This window comes from Labrus bergylta, chromosome 5 (genome assembly GCF_963930695.1).
Source record: "Labrus bergylta chromosome 5, fLabBer1.1, whole genome shotgun sequence".
In the NCBI taxonomy this organism is placed as follows: Eukaryota; Metazoa; Chordata; class Actinopteri; order Labriformes; family Labridae; genus Labrus; species Labrus bergylta.
In genome coordinates, this window is record NC_089199.1 from 2,720,599 (window position 1) to 2,746,987 (window position 26,389).

Consider the following 26,389-nt stretch of genomic DNA (forward strand, 5'->3'; position numbering starts at 1 on the left):
CACACTGCATGTCAATTTACCTGAAATGAGCGTGATCTAGAAACACAGTTAAGCAGTGAGTACAGTATGTTATTCTTCTTTTCTCTAGTCACTCAATTAAACAACTTTTATACGTGAGGGGAGGAGTCAGCCGGCTGTCCGGGCGATGTAAACAAACTGAAGATAGGACTCTGAAAACTCTGAAAACATCACAGACAGTGGGACTCGGGTGTTACACCCATTGTAGACAGTCATGACTCACAGAGTTATTTTATATACTATATATAGGATATATCCTATATTATATAGGATATACTTGATTTATATTACAATTAAGTGTGAAAAATCACATAGAAAGACTTTAACAAAAAGGTTTAGAGTCTTCTTATTTTTCAAACTTGATTGAAAGCATTGGTGATAAATGTGGTTCGATAATGACTAAGCATTCTTGTGAAACATTTGGCTGTGATACAGAATGTTGGAGTGACTTTCTGGCTTCGACGTAACATTGAGCTTAATAATATGGGTGAGGCGAATGGGTGGTGATATGACTTTGGACGGAGGACTTCCAGGTGTTGTCATACTCCTGGCCAGCAAACTGAGGTGGAGTCTACTGATTGGACATCTGGAGGTTTTTTTTAAAAGTAACTAAGACTTGGAGAGCGGAGTGTAAATAAGAAACACTTAAGAAGACACACATTCATCTCTCAACTGCAATTTTCTTAATCCAATACAGCTGCCAAATACAGCAGCTCTTTCATGACATGGAATGATTTTACAGAACTGATAGATAAATAGATGTGTAGACAGATTTACCTGAGTAACTGTGAAATGATTTAAAGTTTTGTTTTGATGAACCAAATGCTGAGTGCTGCAGCCTGTATTTCTAGATAGATGGACTTGGACTTGAGCTTATATAGTGCTTTTCTAGTCTTCCGACTACTCAAAGCGCTTTTACACCACATGTCACACCCACCCATTCATACCTTTTCACACACTGATGGTAGTGATGATCGCTATGTAGTATCATCCATCAGAAAAAACAAATCCATTCATACACCACTGAAGCAGCGGGAGAAATTCAGGGTTAAGTGTCTTGCCCAAGGACACAACAGACATGTTGCTCAGCTGGGGATCGAACCCTTCACCTTCCGGTTGAGAGGCGACGACTCTACCAACTCTGAGCCACAGCCGCCCATAGATGATAGATAGTAAGTTGTAAACCCTGTATTTGTCTTTACATCTAATGAGGAGGATCATAGACGGAGATTTAAAAGTCCATTTGCACGCACTACATTAAAACAAATGTGTATTTCAGTAAATGGAGTTAAATTATGGAATTCTCTCGATAATCATTTAAAATGCTGCTCAACTATCATTTCATTTAAAAGAATGTATAAAGAAAAAGGTTCTGGGAAATTATGAATGTATTGAGTTAATCTAACTGATTGTATTTGATTGTTTCTATATTGTTGATCTATTTTTTGTTTCGTGAAAGAAAGAGAAGACAACAGGTTAGCAATCTAATTCTGTTAAACGGTATCTTGTGTTATTAGGAAAGGGGGCAGGTATTATAAGTGTTCTTCTTCCTGCTCCTGTTTGCTCATTAACAGTGTTTCAGTATTATGAGAATACTTGAGAATAATATGTTTTTGTTGTGTATTATTGTGTTGAAACCATACACTGAAATGAGCAAATGAATCAAATATGAAAATGAAGTTCTTATCCATCCGGCTCTACTGGGTGAGAAGATGACGACAATGCAGGTGGAGGCTCCCCTCTTGTCCTGGAGTGTGGACTACTTTACTGGCAGACCACAGTATGTGCACCTATAACACTGTGAGTCTGACAGAGTGCTCAGCAACACGGGTCCCACAGGGAGACGGTCCTGTCTCCCTTCCTCTTCACCCTCTACACCACAGACTTCAACTACAACACCGAGTCCTGCCACCTTCAGAAGTTTTCTGACAACTGGGCTGTGGTTGGATGTATCAGCGAGGGTGAGGAGGCAGAGTACAGGGCTGTGGTGGGCTTTGTCGCATGGTGTGAGCAGAACCATCTCCAGCTCAACCTGGCAAAGACCAAGGAACTGGTGGTGGATCTGAGGAGGGCAAAAGCACCGTTGACCCCTGTTTCCATTCAGGGGGTCAGTGTGGACATTGTGGAGGATTACACGTACTTGGGAGTCTACATAGACAATAAACTGGACTGGTCTAAAAACGCCGAGGACGTCTACAAGAAGGGCCTAAGCTGACTCTACTTCCTGAGGAGGCCTTTAACATCTGCAGGACAATGCTGAGGATGAGTCTGTGGTTGACAGTGCTATCCTTTTTGCTGCTGCGTGCTGGGGCAGCATGCTGAAGGTAGCGGACTCCAACAGTCTCAACAGACTGATCCACAAGGCCAGTGACGTTATTGGGGTGGAGTTGGACTCTCTGACGGTGGTGTCAGAGAGGAGGATGCTAACTAAGTTGCGTTGCATCTTGGACAATGTCTACCACCCACTCCACGATGTGCTGATCAGACACAGGAGCACATTCATTGCCAGACTGAGTCTGGCAATGAATGTCCCAGTCCCCCCCCATCATAATATGTCTCATGTTAACAAAGTGCAATATTGAAACAAACAGTGCAATAATCTTGATAATGTGTGCATATATTCCATCTGACTCTTATTCCTGTAAATATTTCTTGTACCTATTATTGATATCTTACTTACATTCCTATTCTATTTGATTAATATTTATATTACTATATTTTTACTGCTATATTGTATATTTTGGAGCAACTGTAACAATCGAATTTCCCTCTGGGATTAATAAAGTATTTCTGATTCTGATTCTGATTCTGAAATGACGTTAGAATTGGGGCTTTTTTTGACAAGCGCTTTCACTAATCAACAAGTAGGATCAAGTACAAGTCATCATTTGACCCACGGTTGCATGTAAATGACATTAATCTATGATATTAACTAGGACTTTATATATTTTTCTGGCTCTCAGATATTCGTTTGAGGACTTTGGCTGAGAAGGTTTTCAATAGCATTGTTAACATCATTTCACATAGCATTGAAACAAACTTATCAAAACTGAAAAAACTTAGCTGCTATTAAAAACAAAGCTAAAGGAATGAAGGCCTTATTTTAACCTTTCCATTGACACCTAATTTTGCCATTTATAACCTTTCATTCACTGTTACTAGCCTTTAATAGCCAAGGACTGTAGATACTTGCAGCCAATGAAATTCTGAACTGGTGGAATTTCCTGCTTAAATCAACAATTCAGGATAATTTCTTCATGCACACACTAAGGAGACTGATTAAAAGCTGAGTTATCTTAAGAATTGTATTAAAATTATAAATACGTTGATATTTCTGCGGAAAAAAATATAGGATATGATTAATGATTTATTTGGAGAAAACCGATAAATCTTTGTAAAATTAGACATTGAGCACCCCATATAGCGGAAATGGAATGATCCCCTGTGTCATAAGCAGGTGTTTGACTGTGAGATTGGCAGTGGAATAAGGCTCTTCCAAATGAATCGTCATCCCCCCTAGTATGAAATGTGACAACAAACATACAGTTCATTTAGCTGTGTGCCTGTGCACAGGCTGCTCCTGTCACACAAAACAGTGTGCGTTTAGGATTGAACACAGCGCTCTGTAATGGATTTTTCTGAGCTAGGTTTACTGACTAAAGTTACTAACATTAAGTTTCTGATTCATTTGATATGCAGCCATAAGCTGATACCTGCATGATGAATGCAGAGACACTAGCTTTGTCAACATGGTTACAAAGTAATCGGTATGAAAACCGGGTCAGAATAAAAACATGTAAACACATGTAAACACATGTAAACACATCAATTGGAAGAGAGTGATCCAATCCAGCTCATTGGGAAAGGAGAGAGGGGTTGTTTATGCCAATTTTTTTGTTAAAATCAATATCCATGTACACGATTGATCCGTTCGTGTCTTTGTGGTTAGGGTAAACTTCTTAATTCACATGTCCCTGCGCCTCTCTTTAACTGTGCATGTCTGAGGGGTCCTGCAGACTTTCACTCTCTTCCCCTGTTTATCGATTGCAGCGCAGTTGATGTACCACTGAGCTTTCAACTTAATTAGGAAGAGAAGAAGAAAAGTAAGAAATGCTCAAATTAAATACAGCCATCCAGAGTCACAGACGCGAGAGAGCGCACAGCGAGGGGGAAGGTTGAGGGGCAATATCTAGAGACGTGTAGCAACAACAGCGGTGTTTGTTTACAACAGAGTCAACTTGACGTACTGCGACTCTGGTGTGCTTTGAAAAACTTCATTGACACACGTATATTGACAGAAACACGTAGCTGACATACCAAAGAACCAGAAATACATTTCTCACAAGTTAGAGCACATTTTTATTTTTGTTAACAGGAAGGAACAGCTCCGTCTGCTGCATTTTTGGGCAGATTAGACTGGCAGGACAGCTTTGAGCAAAATGGTTTTATTCTGATTAAATATTTGATGCATATTCAGAGTCATGCATCCGATAGATTTTTGTAGCGTCCACTGTGTAGTTGGATTCTCAAATCAGAATGATTTTTGTCCAATTGAAGACCAATCTATCTCCCTTTCTGTACAGCAGATCTCTATGGCATCCACCCTCACTACTTAAACACCGTCACTCACTCGCTCTACATAGTACATTTATTTTACACCATCGAGTGTAGATCGAATGAGATCGAGTGTGGCCGCAGATCGAGTGTGGCCCCACCGTGGTGGGTGATTCCAGTGGATTACAGATCGACTGTGATCTGTTTCACCACTGCATGAAACATGAACCCTTTTCACACATACAGAAATCTCCTGAAAAACTCCAGAGATTAGTCTACCCGGAGGTTCTTTGGGCTATGTGTGAACGCAAACAGACACATTTTTCGCGTGGACTTTACTTGGCCAGACCCCTAGTATTTTTTCTGCAGAAAATCCGAGTGAGCTGATGTCTGAACGCGGCCGAATATACTCCGAAGATTTCAACTCGAGCCAATAGAAAGAGAATGACGTTTATATACAGTGACCGGCTAAAGTGTCTGCACGCGACCACTATGATCTCCGTGCACGTAATTAAACAGCTACATTCTGTTTTCTGTTCGTCAGTATGTTGTTCTCCTCTCTTTTATGAATGTTGTCATTCCATTGGATTACACATAGCATTGATATAAAGGCCTCCTTTAGTGATAATGATACATGTAAGAAATGTAGTTTATTTTTAGCTTTGGAGGCGAGGGTGTCTGAGTTAGAGAGACGGCTCCGCACCACTGAGTCAGAGTCATCGTATGCAGCAGTAGTTAGCCAGCCACCTGTAGCCGGTGCGGGCCGACATACAGTAGCTTGGCTTCCCCCCCGGTAGCTCCCGAGCAGCCGGGAGGCAGTGGCTGGGTTACTGTCCGAGGCAAGCATAGTCGAAAATCGAAGCACACGGTTCCCCACCAACCACTTCACGTTTCAAACAAATTTTCCCCACTCAGCGACACACCCGCTGAGAATAAAACTCTGATTATTGGAGACTCCATAGTCCGAAACGTGAAGCTAGCCAAGTCAGCGGGCATAGTTAGGTGTATACCCGGGGCCAGAGCGGGCGACATCGCATCTCATTTAAAGTTGCTGACAAAGACTAAAGGTAGATTTGATACAATCGTAATCCATGTCGGCACTAATGACTCCCGACTACACCAGTCGGAAGTCACTAAGGTTAATGTGGAATCGGTGTGTACTTTTGCTAAGACGATGTCGGACTCCGTAGTGTTCTCTGGACCCCTCCCAAATCAGACCAGTGATGACATGTATAGCCGCATGTCATCACTCAACCGCTGGCTGTCAAGGTGGATTCCAGCACACGATGTGGGCTTCATAGATAACTGGCAGTCTTTTTTGAGGAAAACCTGGTCTGCTAGCTAGAGACGGCATCCATCCCACTTTGGATGGTGCAGCTCTATTATCTAGAAACATAGCAGAGGTTATTAGTCCAAAACCTTGACAACAACACAGAGTTCAGACCAGGAGGCAGAGCTGCAGTCTTACACGCTTCTCTGCGCCTCCCTTAGATCTGTCTCCCAGTCACTATAGCTGTAATTCTGAATCGAACTGTAGTTATACTATAGGTACTGTGTCTGTCCCCCGGCACAGACCCGTTTTTATAAGTCATCCAAACGGCGTAAATCGTCAAAATCTCATCAGAATCAAGACAACGAATACGATTTTGCTAAAAAATCAGAAGATTCACTGCAGACTTTTAAACATTAGGTCCTTAGCATCCAAATCTCTTTTAGTGAATGATCTGATATCAGATCAACATATTGATTTACTTTTTTTGACTGAAACCTGGCTGTGTCGAGATGAATATGTTAGTTTGAATTAATCCACTCCTCCCAGTCATTTTTGTACTCATATACCTCGAGACACCAGACGAGGTGGTGGAGTAGCAGCTATTTTTAATTCTGGTCTTCTAGTTAACCCTCGACCAAAGCTGAATTTTTCTTCTTTTGAAAGCCTTGTTCTTAGTTTTTCACATCCAGTCTCAAGAACCTTTCAGCCAGTTCTAGTTGTTGTAGTTTACCGCCCTCCTGGCCCATATTCTGAGTTTCTATCTGAATTTGCAGAATTTTTATCAGATTTAGTCCTTAGCAGTGATAGAATAATTGTTGTAGGTGACTTCAATATCCATGTGGATGTTGATAATGATAGCCTGAGCACAATCACAAGCCCCCCCCCCCCCCCCTTGCTCCCTATCCCTCTTCCTGCATCTTATCCCATCTCTTCCCCTATCCCTTTCCAACCCCGGTGCAGTCTAGGCCTGTGAAGGCTGTTTCGTCATGAGCCGGGGATCCGGCCGAAGATTTCTGCCTTTTAATAAGGCAGTTTTTTTCTTACCACTGTAACTTTTGCTGCTTTGCTAAAGTGCTCATGATGGATAGGCCGGATCTTTGTAACATAGTAATAAGTAAGGTCTTTTTACCTGCTCTTTGTAACATAACAATGAGTAAGGTCTTTTTACCTGCTCTTTCGTAATGTTAACAGACAAAGAGTAAGGTATTTTACCTGCTTTTTGTAAAGTGTCTTGAGATAACACTTGTTATGAGTTGACGCTATACAAATAAATTGAATTGAATTGAATTGAATTATAACGTCGTGTAGTGGACTCTGTTGCTTCGGCCGCTACTTCCTCGTTGTTTATTTACGTCACGTCTTACCTCAGGAGACCCCCCACCCCCCCTCCCCTCTGAGAGGGAAAGTCCTCCGCTGTGAGGAGCATATGTGAACGGCTAGGTTGGGAGAATCTCCGGAGCAGTCCTCCTGTAAATATCTAGATATTATCCAGAGTGCATATGTGAAAACGGCTATTAATTCAATTATACCCTAACCATACAGCTCCACCTATTCTGACGACGGATGGCATCTCAACGCTTTTTTATTTATTTCCAATGGAGGCAGCCACGCAGTAATCTTTGGGATCTTTGCATCGAGTTTCGAGAGCTGGCTCTGGCGCGCTCGCTGGACAATAATGGAACAGAGCTCTATTCTAATGCAAATGAGTCCAGGGACTGCCTAGTTTATCCAATCATGTGCATTCATTGAGGCTATGTCACCTCTTGCATAACCTACAGGCAAGGCCACTTTTCAGTGGATATACGCCAATGAAGCGGCGAGTTGAGTGCTCTGGCCCAATCCATGGCGTCCTCGCCTGAAGCAGTGGAGCTGTAACGTAAGATGTTCATTTGCAGGGTTTGCGAGCAAAGTTGTTTCAAATAAAAAAAATGGTTCTTCTGGTCCTCTCCAAGAATTTTTTTGAGTGTCAAACACTTCATTCAAATTTTATCAAAACTATTGTAGTGATATTTGAATTGTACTTTTCCTTCAAATGCACGTCCATATTATGATTCTCAATGGCCAGGAGAACCCTAGAAGTCAAATGTTTTGCTGTCACAATTTTTTTGGGCAGAATGTAATATTAACCCACCCCCGAGCTCTGGGCCTGTAAACTTTCTTCAGGCTGTATCAGAAGGCTTAAGACTGGGGCGCCTGTAGCCTAGTGGTTAGTGCGTGTTCCTCATGTACAGAGACTACAGTCCTCAAATCGTGCAGCCCCGGGTTCCAATCCGACTTGTAGCTCCTTTCCCACATGTCATTCCCCACTCTGTCATTCCCTGATTTCTGACTCTACCCACTGTCCTGTCTCTTAAATAACAGCCCAAAATAAACCTTAAAGAAGGTTTTAGCCTGACTTACAGCTTCTAACTAGCTAATTTAAAAAGGATTTCTAAAATATGCATCAGTCAGTCCCTAAAACACAATACTCTTTTCTCGACCAAAAGTTGTTGACAAACAAATGTAACTGAAATGTGCCAATCCTGTGTTACCAATCCACGTACTGTAAGTGACCAGAATGCAAAATCCAAGAAACACATTTGACTACTCACAAAGACGGAAATACTCAATGAAATGTTTTACTGAATTACTGGCCCTTCTCTTCAAACCAGAGACTTTGGATTTACTTTGTTTGGACTGTTTGCAGGTTGTCAAATGAACCTTAAATAATTAATTTAGACCGGGAAATTGAAGTAAATTTTCCAGCGTCACTCACAATTACCATCGAGTGGTCATGGTAACACACTAACAATCCCCGTCTCAACAGCAGTCAGACAGAGAATAACATGTAGGGAGGCACAGAGGGTCCAAAATGTGTTTCATTTGGGTGCAAACTTGCTTGTAATCTGAAATCAGAAACTTAACCTCTTTAGTTTACAATGTAGATATTCTGTCTGTGTGTACGATCACCTGACCTATTTTTTCAGGGTGTGCGAATGTATTTGTTAAAGGTCAGGACAATGTGACTCATCAAGTGATCTGTAATGGAAATAAATCTCTCTCTCTCCTTTCTGAGTGAGTGTCTCTTTGAGTGAATGTGTGTGTGGGGGTGGTGTCTACTCACATGTGATACTCCTGCTGGGTGTTGTGAGCTCTGAGTGTGACAGGACGCCGTTACACTTGTCCCCATGGTCGCCTCGCAACTTTTCCTGGGTGCCATTTAACCTCAATATGAGGGGCTCAGTATAAGTGTGGGCCACATCTAAAAGACAAAAAACACAGATGCACACATATAATTGATTAATTGATTTTTTCTATTTGACCACAAAGTTAAATGTTTTTTCCTTTCCTGAACAAGCTGCAGCTGCTTTCCATGAGGATATTATAAACTATCAGCAACAAGCTGTTTTCCCAATTGGGGTAAACTTGTCTACTCCCATGTCATTTCCCATCCAGCAGCACTTAATTAATTTAAAGCGAGTAGTTCTGCTGACTTCAACAAAGCAGAAGATTTTGTCTGTTATGTGTTGCTGTGCGCTCTGTCCTGAACATGCATCTGGAAGCAGTTAAATCCGACCCCTTGGGACTGTTTAGGGTTCTGTGTGCGTGCTTGTGAAACCTGAAATATGTGTGGGCCTGTGTGTTTGAGGGTAAATGTGTGTGTGTATTTGTGTTTGTGTGAAATGAACACATAAGAGGATGTACACATAATATACATTGAGCAAATATGTGTCTGGGTGTTTTATGTGTTCACCGGCACCATGCAGTGCTCTAATGAAGCTGTTATTATGCACACACACACACACACACACACACACACACACACACACACACACACACACACAGACATGCACACATACGAACACACACATATAGAGGCCTTCAAAGCGAGGCAGGCTTGGGCCTCTGAGAGGTGCAGACTCATTCCTGGGCAAATGGGAGCCAGCTGGGTTTGATAAACACACACACACACCAAACCACGTCCTGTGCATGGACTCAACACTTCCCGGCTCTGTTTATTTACTCTATCTACTACGGCTCACTTCTCTATCTGTCCTCTCTTTCCTGTCCCCTACCTCTCTCACTTTTGGTCTCCAGTTCACATTTCCTCTCCACTCTTACAAATAAATATTTTCACATATTTGTCAAAACTTTATAGTATGTATAATATATCCATTCAAAGATTACTCAGCTGTGGAGCGTTGAATGAAAAAGTTAGCAGAAAGCTTTGAGTGATGTGAAAATGAAGTGCGAAATATCAGGGAAACTTAAGTGGAGGTTAAACACATGAAGACTGCAGATATTTGACTACAATGGAGGAGCATTTTGTGTATATTAAAATGCAAACTGTCTTATACCTACTTAAAAGTTCTAAATAATTCCCTCACAACCTTCAAGATTTAAAGATTCAAAAAACTTAATTGTCTATCACATTGTGACAGAAAATTACCTTTTGTTGAGGCTCAACATGAAAACATACAAACATTCACACTAACACTCACATTGGGTCATAAATAGCTCAAAGTACCCTAAATAGGTAAAAAATGCACAGCATTTACAAAACATTGCTTATCTAGCCTTGTTTAAAATGAGTATTGCAGTGGGAATAAAAGAGTTTCTATAAGTTTTCTTTTCCACCAGTTGTACTCTAAAACGAGTGCCTGAGGGGAGCAGCTGAAATGAGTGGTGAAGGGGGTGTGAAGGGTCCTGAGTGATGCAGACCGCTTTCCTTTCTGCTACTCGCATGAAAAGTTCTGACAGTTGGATCTGGGTGGTGCCGGTGATTTTTGTTGCATGTTTAATAATTCTAGTTAGTTTTTTCTTGCATTTTTCGGTGAGATACCTTCAGGATGATTAGTGTTTTACTCACTGACAATGACTGTAAACTACACTCTCTTATTGAAACAATGACTAACATCCAGTAAGTCATATCTGATCAACTAAAACAACAAGTGTAGCATTGCCACATGGTTGTTAAATCGCCTTGTACATTTTGTGTTGCTCTTTGTGTGCACTGTGTCTATCTGAAAGGGACGGGCAATGAAGAAAGCTATGAAATACTGGCTTTTATTCATTTATGTCTTGATGATTGATTGGACCTGCCGTAAGTTTCTTTTGCTACTAAACAGTAGAGGTTAGTTTGCATGCTCCGTGTACAGAGGATGTTGTCCTCAAAGCGGAGTGGCTGGGTTCGACCTGGCTCCGTTCCCCCCATGACACTCGCCTGTTTCTGACTCTATCCACTGTCTGAAATCTTTAAAAGAAGATAAAAGTCAAATAACTAAGGGCTGAAAAAGTACTTCATTCAAAGTCTGTAGAGTTACCAACAAAAATATAAACCTGTTGAGATGTAAACATTGAAATGTTTGCATCATTTTGATTAAACAAAATGACACCTGAGGGAGAGGTATTGATAGCATGACCTCACTTGTGAGATTGATTCCTAAAGTTGAAAGAGTGGCACATATTAGTAAAACATAATATGCAGCAAAATAGTACTTTCTGTTTATTTAACCGTCTGTTTATTTATTCTTCTCCAACCCATCTAGCTCTGGAATTTGAGCCAATCTTCACTCTTCCATGAATCACATAATCTGATGACTATGTGTACGTCTATTCACAACCTCAGACTTTCTGCTTTATATTACGTCGAACATTTATCAGTATTTTCCCACCAGTAACATGACAGCTGTGAGGTAGCAGCTTGCTCAATGTGGGCAAGGACTATTTGCTGTAAGGTAATCAGAACACCTACAGGTAAGTCATATGTTTCAGGGTTATATCGATGATATGGAATTAATAAAGTATTTCTGATTGGTTGCTCTATCAGTACTTCAGGAAAGCATATTGACTCTCAATCTAATGACTTGGCTAAAACTAACTTCTACTAAGCTATCTTATTTCTTGGATAGCTAAACAGAAAGACCCTAAAATAAAACTTGAATGAACACTATTTTCCATTAGAAATGTTATTATTTTCTATATAAACAAGTTAAATATCAAAGTTACTGATCTGAAAGGCTTGGTTATGTAAGGCGGTCTAACCTTGAAGGAGATCAGTGTTATAAGCATTGGGGGATAGGAGTTTGCTTAAACTTTCATTAGTGTGTGTGTGTGTGTGTGTGTGTGTGTGTGTGTGTGTGTGTGTGTGTGTGTGTGTGTGTGTGTGTGTGTGTGTGTGTGTGTGTGTGTGCATGTGAGTGCAAGCTTTTTTGTGTGAAGGGGAATTTCTGTTCATGTCAACTTTGAGGCGTTGTCAACAGGACCTGCAGGGATGGGAAGTGCTTCCTGTATTTCTGTTCTATCAGACACTGGCACGTAAACACCACACACACATACCTGTACACATGCACCATACACTAAAAACACATACAGTATATACACACACCAATGTACCATTTTCTCCACATACACTCTGTTTGTCTCCTGCATGTGGAAATCATTTATATGGCCCATGTTGCATCCATTAGTCTCAATCAGCTGGCTTCAGATATGAAAAACATGAGTGAGAACTGTTACCCCTGACGCTGCCAAATGTCTAGTTTATAGATGTGTGTGTATGTGTGTGTGTGTGTGTGTGTGTGTGTGTGTGTGTGTGTGTGTGTGTGTGTGTGTGTGTGTGTCTGATAGGGTTAAAGAGGTTTCAAAGATTTTAACTTCCCTTGTTTTCAGCCTTAGGGCCATGCTGTTAGTCAGCCATGCATATAGTCCTGTAATTTTTTTTTCCATCCGTGATTATGTATTATGTGTTTTTATTTCAACAATACGATGATAATAAAAACAATCCTTTAGACGGCATCTATTGTTTAAACTTGTTCTCTGTCAAATGTTTCTTTTTTGGTCTCTTTCTCTGGAAGCTTCTTTTTGGGGACAATCATCATTACCAAAGCCACAAACAAAACCTGAGTAAGCAAAATTTTGGGAACGTAACAGGACCTTGTTTTAAAGTTTAGGGTCCAGGACTCCACAACATTCATTTCAAGAAAAAAGTATTATGAGCACAGAATATCCTATAAAGAAAAAAACGATATGAGTCGGTAACTGATTTCAAAGTTGAAAATCGAAAATCATTGAGAAGCATAGCCCTCATTTACAATGACGTCGAGCAGGATAAACAATGGAAAATAACAAACATACATATTATGTACACATACACATATAAGTATATGCATATACTGTATACATACGCACATATATATATATATATATATACACACATCATAGATAAACAAAATCATTTAAAAACCAACAAACAGATAATAAAAAGTATTAAAAACAAAATCAGTTAAAACATGTGCAATCAAAAGTAAAGGAGTTAATAATTAAAGATCTAAAATGGCCATAAGAGACCTGCACCTTCAAACTAAGTTTATGTTCAACCACCTATCCAGCTGAGACGCTCTATACATCACTCTATTTGTGTGCGTTCTATTCTCAGATTAAGCTAATGGAGCACCATGGGTTAAAGAGTGTAGGCCTTGTGACTCTGTCAAAGCTCTCTCCGTTAACATTGAAAAACCACGATTGTTTGAGCTAAACACATCCCTGCGACCCCCCCCCAGTGCCATCCAAACAGGCCTTCAACCAATTGTGTGTTGGCATCAGCTTCAAACCACCAAACCGCGCAACCTCAGAGCCATTTCTGAGATCTGAGAAAGATGAGCCTCTAATTCAAATCAGACCCGAGCAATCAAGAGCCGCTGAGGAGATCAGGCTGTGTGTTTACACATGTGGATGAGTGTGTGTATTTGTTTGTGCATGCTTGATTGTGCATGTGTGTTCATTTATGTGCACGTTTGAGTGCGTTTGTTATACGGTGTGTGTGCGTGCACACGTGTCACTGGCCCTGAAGGGGGAACATCAAGAGGAATTTCAGTTTCCTTGTAAACAAATACTCAACTATTAAAGCAAAAACATACGGATCGCACAGGGTAATGTTTGGCATGAACACAAAACAAATACATACACACGCAAACACAAATGTAGGTTTATTTGAGTTGGCAAATGAAGTGACATATACTGCATCACCTGAAGGGGAGCGCAGCATGCTGTTCCTCTGGGTATGATCTCTGAGGGGGGAGTGTGGCTTCACAGAGAACAGAGCGCTGAGCTGAGTTTACCTGCTGCCTTTTAAAATACCTCAATCCTGTTTCACAGCTTTACTGACACTTCTGACGAGGCACAGTCTTCTAATGTGTATACAAAAGGAGGTCTCTCAGGTGTGTGCATCCCTTTGGCAAAGACACACAAGTACATATGCAAACAGGCATCCAAAATGCACCAGATGAGTTAATCAGGTGAAACTTATTAGACTTACTTCATAACTGAAAGTTTTCATTTACAGACGAAGAACTATTGAACACATGTGATTTTTTGATCCAGTAGATGTCGCCCTTGAACACCAGCATGAAACCAAAACAACTCTCGATGCATTGTTGTGTTAGCATGCTAATGCTAGCGATCTTTATTATGCTCGTATCTTCACACTGCATGTAAATTTAAAACTGGGCTACTGCCCTCTTCTAACTTTCTATTCAAAATTGTCAACCAATTAGGTTACGGCAGATGTCTGTCAATCAATACGTTTGATTCCACTTAAAGGCTTTATATGTGATTTTTTTGATCCAGCAGATGTCGCCCTTGAGCACCAGCATGAAACCAAAACAACTCATGCTGCATTGTTGTGTTAGCATGCTAATGCTAGCGATCTTTATTATGCTCGTATCTTCACACTGCATGTAAATTTACCTGAAATGAGCGTGATCTAGAAACACAGTTAAGCAGTGAGTACAGTATGTTATTCTTCTTTTCTCTAGTCCCTCAATTAAACAACTTTTATACATGAGGGGAGGAGTCAGCTGGCCGTCTTGGCGATGTAAACAAACTGAAGATAGGACTCTGAAAACATCACAGACAGTGGGACTCGGGTGTTACACCCATTGTAGACAGTCATGACTCACAGAGTTATTTTCAGAGGATAAACTGGATTTCTATTACATTCAAGTGTGAAAAATCACATAGAAAGCCTTTAAGTAGAGAAGTGAAATCAAGAATACTCAACACAGCCCAAATAATACTGCCTGTGTTAGTGAATTTAGCAAATATTCGGTCAAAATAATTTCCGCAGAACAACCCCAATGGCCATACTGTATCATCTACATTATGAATTGTGAAAGTTACTGTATATTTCTTTCAGAGTAATCAAGTATACTGTATAAAGTGAAAATGTTAATTGCAGTGTTTATGGACTCAAGTCCAACTCAAGCCCTGATTTTCACAACTCGTTACCCGACTCTGACTTTATAAGTAAATAAAACTGTGTCCTCCTTTTCATCTTCTGAGTCCAAATGCTTTAAATGAACGAGACTGTGTTTGTTAGTTGTTTTTTAAAAGGCTGACACGTGTTCACCTGCACGTGCGTTCTCGTCTTGTTCAGCCAAAGTTCGTCTGTCATGGTGATGCGTATATTGCAGTCATGTAACTATGGATTGGGCACCCAAGTGTGACGCGTATTCATGCAGGACGCACAGCGCTGATCGTTCAGAATCTTATATTAACAAATAAAATGTGCTTCCTACACATCCAAAAAAGGTCCCACACTGTCAGGCAGGGTTCAAACAGTGATACAGTTTGCAGTGAAACACTGGTCCTCCTTATACTGCCTCAGAGCTCTGTTCAAAATCTAATTTATGATGTTGAAAGTTTATCATTTCTTTCTGGGGAGTTTCCTTTGTCCTGTCAAATTCTAACAGTTTGAAACTGTTTTTTTTGTTTTGCTGCTTAAATGTCTCTGACATCACTGCACACATGGAAACATTTCACCTTTCTGTTACCATCTTCTCTTATCATTTCAAATCAATACACCATAATACATCATCACATAAAAGCTTGCACTGCTCAAAATCATTTATGTGAATTAGAATTTATATTTAATAGGGATAATGCAATTTAGTGTCAATACAGAGCATGAAACTGATGTGCTGCATAAAGAGTATACAGCTTGTTGTTCAAGTCAAACTCTTGTAACTAGTTGGGCCATTTTAATAATATAATTTCTCTCTGTGTTTTAACAGCATCACACCCTCTCAGACTGAGAGACTCACAGATAATAGAGAGTTAAAGATCAGATTAGAAACATTTAACATCATCGAATAAACCTGTCAAAGGGGACAACAGAAGCCCATCTCGTAATTTAGCTCTTTCTCAAACTTGAAGACTCGGACTTGGACTCAGACTTGGGTAGTAAGGACTTGAGAGGGACTCTGCATTCATTTCAGTCTATTCCATGAAAACTCATCACAGTATGTTTAACCTTTTAAAAAAAAATCCCTCTAGTTTTAAAAACCCACCATGCGAAGAATTTAGAGGGAATTACCCTATTTTTCCTGCTCTTACATGGTGATAGAAGTAATGTGATCTTACTTTGTATGGTTTTTACTAACAATTTGCAGATTAACTGGACATTTTAATCATGGGTACAGTATCAGGTCCAGGTCAACTAAAAAAGTGCACTATCAAGCCTCATAAAGACACAATTGGTTGCACAAATTCCCACTCTGCTGACTCATCTCTAAACCTGTAGATAAAGATATAAAGGCGTCGGAATTAGAAAAGAAGACACAATGAGGTGAGATGAACAGCAACCGAGCAGAATAATGTTCAGCAGAGCGGAGTTAGTGGAGTTGACGCAGTAGAAACTCTCTGGCCAGCAGTAATGACTGGAACTGATTGAAACCACACACAACTGCTGACCAGGAAGGAGGATAACACAGGGAAACGAGCATGTGACTAAAGCAACATGGTTTGTATCTGTATCCCTCAACAAGAAGACAATCACACAAGGAAAAAGAAAAGAAAGGCAATTGTTTAGCTGCTGTACTGCCAAAAGGGACACACACACACACACACACACACACACACACACACACACACACACACACACACACACACACAGGGGCTGTGAGAGTGCAGTACTGGAATATGGTCAAAATCAGAGATTATAGCTGCAGAGAGAATAGAGCAGTGCAAGCTCATTAAAGACAAAAACTGTCTGCTGTTGAACAAGGCTTAAAGGGAATTTAATTGTGTTACTTTGTCTCACAGATTCTTCTTGTTCCATGGGAGAAAAAAAAACTACACAGCTGCTTTGCTAACTGAGGGTTGTACCCTACTGCTGCATTAACACAGGGACACCACCGTCTTATTCTCTGATATGTACTTTCTTTAGAAAGTAAGGAAACTGAGGACGAACAGTCACATGGTCTTAAATCAAACTGGATTAGAATTCAGAATCCAGATTCAGAGTTCAGGAAAATAAAGTGTGTGAACTCAACGACATCCTGTGACACATATAGAGATATAAACATGAACCGTTTTGAGAGGTGTCACTTATGGTATAATAGCAATATAGCTATCCACAAATCCAGTTCAAAGTATTTTTCTGCTGGGAATCACTCAACAGAGGAAAAATATGACTCTTATTCACTTTTTGATGCACCAGTACGATCTTGCATGTTGCGGAAACTGTTCAGTAACAGGCCATCAGGTGTCTAAAAAGAAAGTATCATCACTATCTGTCCACCTAGAGCATGGGTTTTGAGGATTTGGAGACACTACATGAGTCAGGAGTTGGTGAGAGACAAAGAAAAAGCAGGCCACCAGAGCAGCAGTTGCCGCAAAAGTTTCTCAAATGTTTGCGAGGTGGTGAAGGGGAAAAAAAAGCATGCTCATTTTCTTATTCAAATATGCTGTAAAAAATGCCTCAAATTGCTCCTATTTTAATCTCTGTGAGAAACCAAATTAGACACTAACCTCAACAAACCTCAGGGAGCAAAAAGGGACAAGAAGGCAAAGAGTTGCTCTTTCACACTGAAGCAAAGAGAGAGAGAGAAAAGGTCTGTGTGATATAGACAGAGGAATTATTCTATGGGAGGATGAACAAAAGATATTAAAGGTAGATACATTTAGTATTAACTGCTGTGCTTAAAGTCAGTACATTGTAGGTAGTAAATCAAACATTTTCAATAAGAACCAGTGTAGCTCAGTGTTGTCAGTGCCCAGAGAGCAATAACGCCCTCACACACTCATGGTGCTCACAGTTGAAAACAGTTTTAAGATTAAGATTTGCGCCGTGCTCCACAATGTCACTTCTTCTTCACCAACCAATCAAATTTTAGAAGGGGTGGGATTTTTGATATCAGCTTTGTCAACAACAATGGCAGAGAAGACGCTAGCCGTCTTTTAGAGGGAATATTTTCAAGGTATAAAGCTGCTGCTAATACCTGGACAAGATTCCTACACATTGTATTCATGTTTTTTCTTGGTGACATTTTCATTGAATAAAGGAAAATAATAAAACCGACATGAGGATAACGACAGCGGAAAGCAGAAGCTAACTTTTTCAGTTTCAGTATTGAGATTTTACTTACTAAAAAGCTAATGGCTAAGTTAGCTGCCATCCGTTGTCTTTTTGCTGTGAACATCTATAAGCTGAAACTTAAACTCTCTGTAGTTCAAAAGACTGATAAAAATGTAATTCACATTTTGAATAAAGCTCTAGAGATCTTACATTTGCTTACGTCCACTATTCCAAAAATAAAAATAAACTCTTGTTCTATCCTATAGAGAGAGAGAGAGAGAGAGAGAGAGAGAGAGAGAGAGAGAGAGAGAGACAAAGATAAACTTGGACAAGAGTAGGGAAGTGGGTAATTAGAGGAAGAGAGGAAATAGAGTGAGAGAGATGCCAGTGGTGAAAGAGAATGAGGGAATCTAGCATGTGGTGGTTAGAGGTTCCTTTATAAACAGACAGGCTCATTGCATCTTCATGCCGGAGTGAGAGCAACACTCACAACAGCAAGAGACGTACATCTGTCGACACACACACCAACATTCAATGGCCTTGTAATGACACAGCTGAGCCTTATTCACTTTAAGCAGAAAAGACTACAAACAGGCCAAATACGGGGGGAAGAAAAGAGGGCTGAGGGGCCCACCATACACTGATTCACTGTCTCTCATGCTGAAGCTGACAAGTCACTGATATCGTTGAAACATGGCCTACAATTCACAGGTATTAATCAAAACCCTATTTGACTCCGTGTCACACAATCTGAACATTATACATTTAACAGAATCATTATTTGTTGTAGGGTTCATGCATCATATTGGGTTTGACTGTTCATGCTGTTGTTCTACAGGGCAAGCACCTACTGTAGGGCTGGGCGATATGTTGAGTTTTTAAGATATATCAATATATTTTCTATTGAGATAAAGGGTAAGACAATATGGTTAAAATCAATATAGTTCATGTTGCATTAAAATAACGTTATCTACGTCTTCTGTAGAGCTGCCAGTTCATCTATTTCTCATCTCACTATCTCTCCCTCTTCTCCCTGCTCCTCTCTCTCTCTCTCTGAGCCAAACTCAGCAAACTAAATGGATAACAAAACACACAACTGTGTTTATTTTGTTATGCAGAAAATGAATTAACTTCACAAACAGGTAGTTTCTTTTCATGTACATGTTGAACTTAACTTACTGTTAATAAAAGACATATCGATATATATCGAGACGTAGGATGTCAGGGGGGCGTTGTTTGTTTTTGTGTTTGTTCACACGTTGTGATTTTTTTTAACGTTGTGTCAAATAACACCACTGAGACATTACTGTAACAGCACAGTTTGGTTCAGTGCTAAAGAATAAGATGGCATAACAGCAGAACTGTTGAGGAAACTGGGGCGGGCCAAATCAGAGAATTGGTCATATTATCTTTTCAACTAGCTCGCTAGCAACGAGCATGAAAACTAGAAACAGAATTGGTGAAAGGTGTGGAAGACATTTTCATGGAATGTTCCAGTTTTTGTAAGTCAAAGAAATGTTATATACTTACAAGAGTAATCCTAAAACCATTAATTACAATACTTAAAGTAACAGCTAGTTATGCACTGAATTAGCAACTTTGTCTGAAATAGTAAGATCTATCTTTGTGTCTGTTGAGTTCTCCCGTCTCTCTGCACTCTGCAGGCAGAGAGACGGGAGGTTGAGCAGTGTGCTGAAAGCAAGGCCTTGTTACCCTCACTAATCTTCTCCTCCCCACCCTGGGCTCACCTATGTAGCGTCAGCAAGCACACACATAAACACACACACACACACACACACACACACACACACACACACACACACACACACACACACACACACACACACACACACACACACACACACACACACACACACACACACACACACACACACACACACACACACACACACGAGACGAGTCAGCCTGAGAAGCAGTCTAACTTTAGTGAAAGAAGCCGCAGTTACACTTTGTGTTGGCGTCCTAAAGAGTGAGCACAGGTCGAATCAGTGACAACATGTTCAGACACAAGCTTAAAAACTCTTCAAAAAGATATAATCATTAAACTGATGCTGTGTTTACACTCATAATAGTAGACCACAATCTAGCAAAGAGCAGAGAAATGAATGTGTGGATTCAGTGATATAGCACACTCAATACAGTAATCATAATAGGTTGGGTTGAGACTTGCTGTGAAAACACAAACCAAAAAAAAAAAGGAACAAAACCATCCATGGAAGATTTTAGTGGCAGGTTTCCATAGTGCAATCTCTGCACACTTCCGTAACTTTTTACCACACCTACCCTGATTACCCCATAAGATCGGCACACTGATTTATAGTCATCTCTGTTGTTGTCTCCCTGAAACTTGAGGAAATCTCTCTCTGGCTGACCCTGGATGAGTCACTCAGGAACAGAACCGTCCAGAGTTGGTCGATGCCCCCCTCTTACACACTACCCCGCAGTCAGTCAACCCTTTACCATGACCAATCACATAAAAGGGGAGGGGTCAGGGGGGTCCATTCCGAAATTCCCAGAAGCCCAATTGCGGCCTTTAAGTGTTCCACGGTGCTGAGTAAGTCCTGACCCCTCAGATCATCCAAGGCAGCATATCCCCCCCACAGACAGATATCCCATGACATCAGCACACAACTGTTTTGTCAGACAGTGGAAGAGCCTCTCACCGAATGTAGCAATATGAAATCCACCAAAAATAAACAATCATTTTTTAAGGATGTAATGGGAGGCTCTAAAATTGCTCCTGTGTCTACTTTTAGTGAGTTTTTTTCCACAAGTTTTAAACTCAAACATGATTCGAGGCTATTCTATTTGGGAAAACAATATCAGCCGGTACACACTTATCAGCGTATTCTGAGGAAACATGAAGGGAAAATGTGTTGCATACAGATATATCTTCATTTAAACTGCTGAATCTGGGACTATAATGAGGTACATTGAGATCATTTAGATCCACTACAAATACTACCAGCCTCATGTTATACTTAGTAGAGCTGTTTTTATAGATTTTACTGTTACTGATGTTTCTGCTTTCTCACCTGAACTAGAAAAGGGGTTTGGATTGGGGCAGCCGTTTGCACTCTCTGTCGTGGATGTCGTGTGTGAATTTAGTTGAGATTCTGGTAGGCTGCGTTCCCCATCATCAGGTGGCTCAGGTGAGATGGCAGGGGCACTCCTCTCCTCATCCATGGGCATAGGCCTGGCTCTTATAGGAGTAGGTGGAGGGGTCATGAAACAAAGGGAGGGAGGCGATCATAAATATTATTACAGAGATTATGGCAAGGACACGTGAAAGACTTCATATTGTCTTTCAAGACGAGCAACAAGGCAACTTGAACAAACATGAGTCCTTTTCTGTTCTAAAATCACCACAGGGCAGAGCAGACTGCTTTAATGAAATAGTGGAAACACAACAGGAAAGGCATAATCATAGCCTACTTAACTAACTTTTATAAACCAATGTTATGCCAGTGACAATAATAGCAGTCTTTATCTATATATTTATACACATCATTTTGAAAGTTTCCAAGGTGTGTGCAAGAGAATATCAAGATGAATCATGTCAACAATTCAACAACAATAGAAAGACAATTACAGAAGACTATGGAGGAAATAGCCAGTTTGTAAAACTCAATCAAAGAACACTTTCCAGTGATAGCAAATGTCATGCTACAGAATATTGTATATATATATTTTTATTAAAACAAAAAGTAATTTAAGTAAAATAAAATAACCTATATTAGTGAAGAAGCCATACTAGTCCTTCTTTACAGTTTTTTGGCCCTACTTAAACATGTCACTCAATAACTTCTAAAAGCCCTTCTGCTAGTCTATCCTGTTACTTGCTCAATAACCTGTTATCTGGTCACAGGTGTGTTTTATGACGTGATATTTTAAACCAGGGGATCGAAACCGAGCCCCACGCACTGTCTGTGTCTCATTATTGAAATGGGCAAGTTCAGTGTGCGTCACGTGCCAACGTGTGTGGAGCGCGCACCTGGACAGCTGTTTGCGCGTTCACGCGGCTCTGCTCCGCACTCGCTGCCCTCTGAAAGTACTGATAACCTATTACTAAGTTTTATAAAAGCTCTTGATAAATTGTACTAACGCTCGGTAACACATTTCACGACATTTCAATAACTTCCACAGCTTTTAGTTTTACACTTACAAAACAATGAACAGTTTAAAGAAGCTTCTGGAAAGACCATGCCCCCCCCAACACTTATAAAAACAGTGTCAAACTCCTATCTTTAATGTGGGCATTTATTCGGGGTTCTCTAACAATAAATACAACCAGAATAGTCTGAGTAGGTTCACTACACTTTATGTTTATAACGGGCGTATTCTGTTTACCTTTATTGCGTGTCTGTGCCCTGCTTTCTCAAAACGAGTTCCTGCATGCTGAGAACGAGCCCAGATACAGTGTGTGAATATTTTATGTCTCAATTTATACCTTCATCTAATTAACCAACTGCTCACGAAAACAACATCTTACCTTCTGTCTGGCTGGGACACGGTGCAGCCAAACCTTTGGCTAATTCATTCTCTGTCCGCTCCAGGTGGACTTACTCGCCCTCCGACACCTTTCCCGTCCTCTTTCCCTCCTCTCTGTTAAATATTATCAACCACAGAATGTCTGTTCGACTCATGTAGTTGCCCCCAAACTTCCAATTCAAAGCATTATTCTCCAGCGAAGTGAGTTTTCTCTCCGCCTCCAAAGTTTCTCACTCCGGCTCGCCCCGTTCTCCAGCGCACCAGATGTTGGGAAGTTTGTGTGTCTGCAGGCAACTCGCTGGATACTCTTTGTCTGCACAGGTTTTCCCACCTTCTATTGCGTTTCTGCGCGCAAAGTCTTTAGCACTCTTCCGTCAAAACTTTTTTTGAAGTCTTTTTTTGAGCTGAGCAGGACCAGTCCTGTGTCCTATCTCTGTTCTCCTTTTACTCTCACTCTTTACTCCTGCTCCTCAATTCTGTGCTGCAAGCTATCGGGCAGGAAACTACAGTCAGCAGTGATTGTGCTTCCTCCAGGCTAGAAACTAGTTGGGCTGAACTACACTGTCATATAATTACCCCTTAACCTGAAACAGACACAGCACTAACACAGGGTAGCTTTCATCAGGATTTATGAGCTCAGGAACCATGTGTTCTGTAAATAATAGAGAGAAGAGATGTACAAGAACATAATAACAGGTAAAAATGTTATACTTTGAAACTCAGTCAATAAAGTGTAGATATGGTCATTGTTTTAGAAGGGATTCTCTTTGAACCTAAGATATTCAGCAGAGTTTCTATTATTTCTGTTTATAGCAATATTATTTATACAGCCCATTTCATTACAGATAAAGATAAAGATACATTTTATTGATCCCCCATGGGGGACATTTTTGCATTACAGCAGCTCAAGAAAACAGGAAACAGGAATATAATTATTAAAAATAAAAATAGAAGTTAAAAATCAAACATATTTACATCAGTTAAATAAAAAAAATACAGTAATAGAAAATTACATGGTATCTACACTTAATAAGCTCAATGGATAAGGATGGATTAGCTGGATGGATAAAATGAATGGATAAGCTGAATGTGATTTATTTTGAGGTTAAAAACAAAATCAATTTAAATGCCCTTGTCTATTGTATAGCAAATTACTAATATGTTTGCAGAAGTTGTTAATCAATCAAGGAAAAGGGATTGAAAAACAATGTGAAGGCTGCCATATGTGTAGTTATATGCATGTATGTAAGTTTATGTCTATCTAATGTAAGTATGAAGGAAAGGGTGTGTGTATACATGCATGGATATGGATGTGTAGTTGTTTGGTAACATGAAATGTTAGGATTTCATGAGAAAATGGACAAGTGTAACTGAAAAGCATCTCCTGAAGTTGTATGTTTTATCTGTGTACTCAATAAAAAACAAATAAATAAAATAAATAAATAAATCAAAACACAACATACACAAAAAAAAGTGTTTCCACGGGTCATTAATAACATACAGAAATCTAATCAATGGAGTCATACACACCACAAAGCAAGCATCAGTTACCACAAAAGTGATCGTGTATGATCACTTTTTGTGGGCACGGTCAATGTTTTTTAGTTGTTTTTTAGTTGGTTGATGGCCTCCCGGTTGATTTCTGCCTTTTAATAAGGCAGTTTTTTCTTACCACTGTAACTTTTGCTGTTTTGCTAAAGTGCTCATGATGGATAGGCCGGGTCTTTGTAATATAGCAATGAGTAAGGTCTTTTACCTGCTTTTTGTAACATAACAATGAGTAAGGTCTTTTACCTGCTTTTTGTAACATAACAATGAGTAAGGTCTTTTACCTGCTTTTTGTAACATAACAATGAGTAAGGTCTTTTACCTGCTTTTTGTAACATAACAATGAGTAAGGTCTTTTTACCTGCTTTTTTGTAAAGTGTCTTGAGATAACACTTGTTATGAGTTGATGCTATACAAAATAAATTGAATTGAATTGAATTGTTATGAATTGAGTACACACATACAAAAGTAACTATTCAAATGTTTTGGAGAACAGCTAGGTTTTGAGTTTTGCTTTAAAAGTAGACACAATAGTGATGGACCTCAGGTCAGCAGGGAGTTTGTTCCAGAGAGAAGGAGCACAGTAACAAGTAACAAACAACTCTATTGTTACGTCATGTCTTCACACCAGTGGTCCTTGGTTTGATAAGATGCCAAGTAGGTTACAGGTAATTGTAATGAGTCAAGCAGACCTTTGTTATTCAGGGGCACGGTCAATGTTTTTTAGTTGACATGCTGCTGGGACTCACTGTGGGAATTTTTCTTCATTCATTCTGGGTGTGCATGCAGCCTTTTAAGAAGTCCCAGTACGAGACCGAACTAGGTCAGTCAGCGATGACTCACAATTCATCTCCGTGGAAGTAATTGAGCTCTCAAAAGTAATTACAAGAAAAACCTGCAAAACACATCCTTACTTTATACCGTGTACATGCCATTCACATCTACTATGGTTATTTTCAAAAGTCTCAAAAACAGTTACTTTCAAACTTTAAGAGCAGGGATTGGAAACAAAGTCAGGCTCAAAATGCATATAATAAGTCCCCTAAAATATCTCTGTAGCTTTTTTTTACAATAGCATTCTCATTTTTTTCCTGCAATAAGTACCTATTCAAAAATAATCCAAGATGATATGTGTGTCAAAGGACCTAATAGAATTATTTTCAGGCTTCCTACCAGTTATACGTATATACAATAAACACTTTTAAAAAGATAAAAACATACTCTAATGAAATAATATATAAAATAAATGAAATGTAAATAGCTCATTTGAAGTTTATTTGGCTTTGGATTCAGATGGATAAGTTAAGTCTAATGTAGAAAGTTTGAAAATAAGAATCATTGAACCTGTTTTGCAATTCCCCCAAAACATCTTTTTCTATTCCACAAACTTTTAAAGGATTATATACTAAATCTTATTTTTACTTAAAATATTGTTTAATGGGGCGCTGGTGGCACAGTGGTTTGTGCGCACGTCCCATGTATGGTAGCTGTAGTCCTCCAAGCGGACGGCCCAGGATCAGACCTGTTGCTCCTTTCCTGCATGTCGTTCCCCACGCTCTCTCTCCCTGATTTCTGACTCTATCCACTGTCCTATCTCTACAAGAAAGGCACAAAAAGCCCCAAAATAAGCCTTAAAAAATGGATGTAGACAAAAACAAAAAGTTGTGTTTCTTGGGTCACACATAGTGCAGAAAATCAGCCCATGACATGAGCCTGTGTTGACACCTGAAGGTTGCAGATGAGTGTTTCCTGTGATTGATGTTTGTAGGCGTGGTGGTCGGGCCATGAGGTAATTCACAGCAACAAATCTTCCAAGGCTTTTGAGACATGTTTCATCTTTACTAACACCCTAATAACCTCCCATTCAATTTGTGTGTACAACCACTCATTTGAAGCAGCCAGGCTTTGACACTGAAGTAATTTGAAGGATTTGTGCTCCTTGTGCTACGCAAGAGAGACTGAGAGAAAATTCGATACCAATAAACGACAGCATTTCAAAGTCTCTATGAGCGAAGTCATATCAACACATTTAATTTTCTTCCACTTCCTGCTGCTTTGCATGCATAATTTACCAATTTGTCATTTACGGCAGAATATTTTCAACAGGGTGGGACAAAGCTCTTTTACATTTTATCAAATTTAAATCA

At 39.9% G+C, this 26,389-nt stretch overlaps 1 protein-coding gene across 1 annotated transcript in view; it reads right to left on the reverse strand.

The window, feature by feature from the left end:
• The window catches only part of mdfi (MyoD family inhibitor), a 42,794-nt gene that overhangs the window by 14,733 nt on the left and 1,672 nt on the right, over window positions 1–26,389 (reverse strand). The window contains exons 2-4 of the mRNA XM_020634276.3: window positions 22,696–23,346; window positions 21,239–21,405; window positions 8,949–9,086 (exon numbers count right to left, since the gene is read on the reverse strand). Coding sequence (XP_020489932.1) covers window positions 8,949–9,086; window positions 21,239–21,395 — 295 coding nt within the window. The 5' untranslated portion in view covers window positions 21,396–21,405; window positions 22,696–23,346. The remainder of the gene's footprint in view (window positions 1–8,948; window positions 9,087–21,238; window positions 21,406–22,695; window positions 23,347–26,389) is intronic.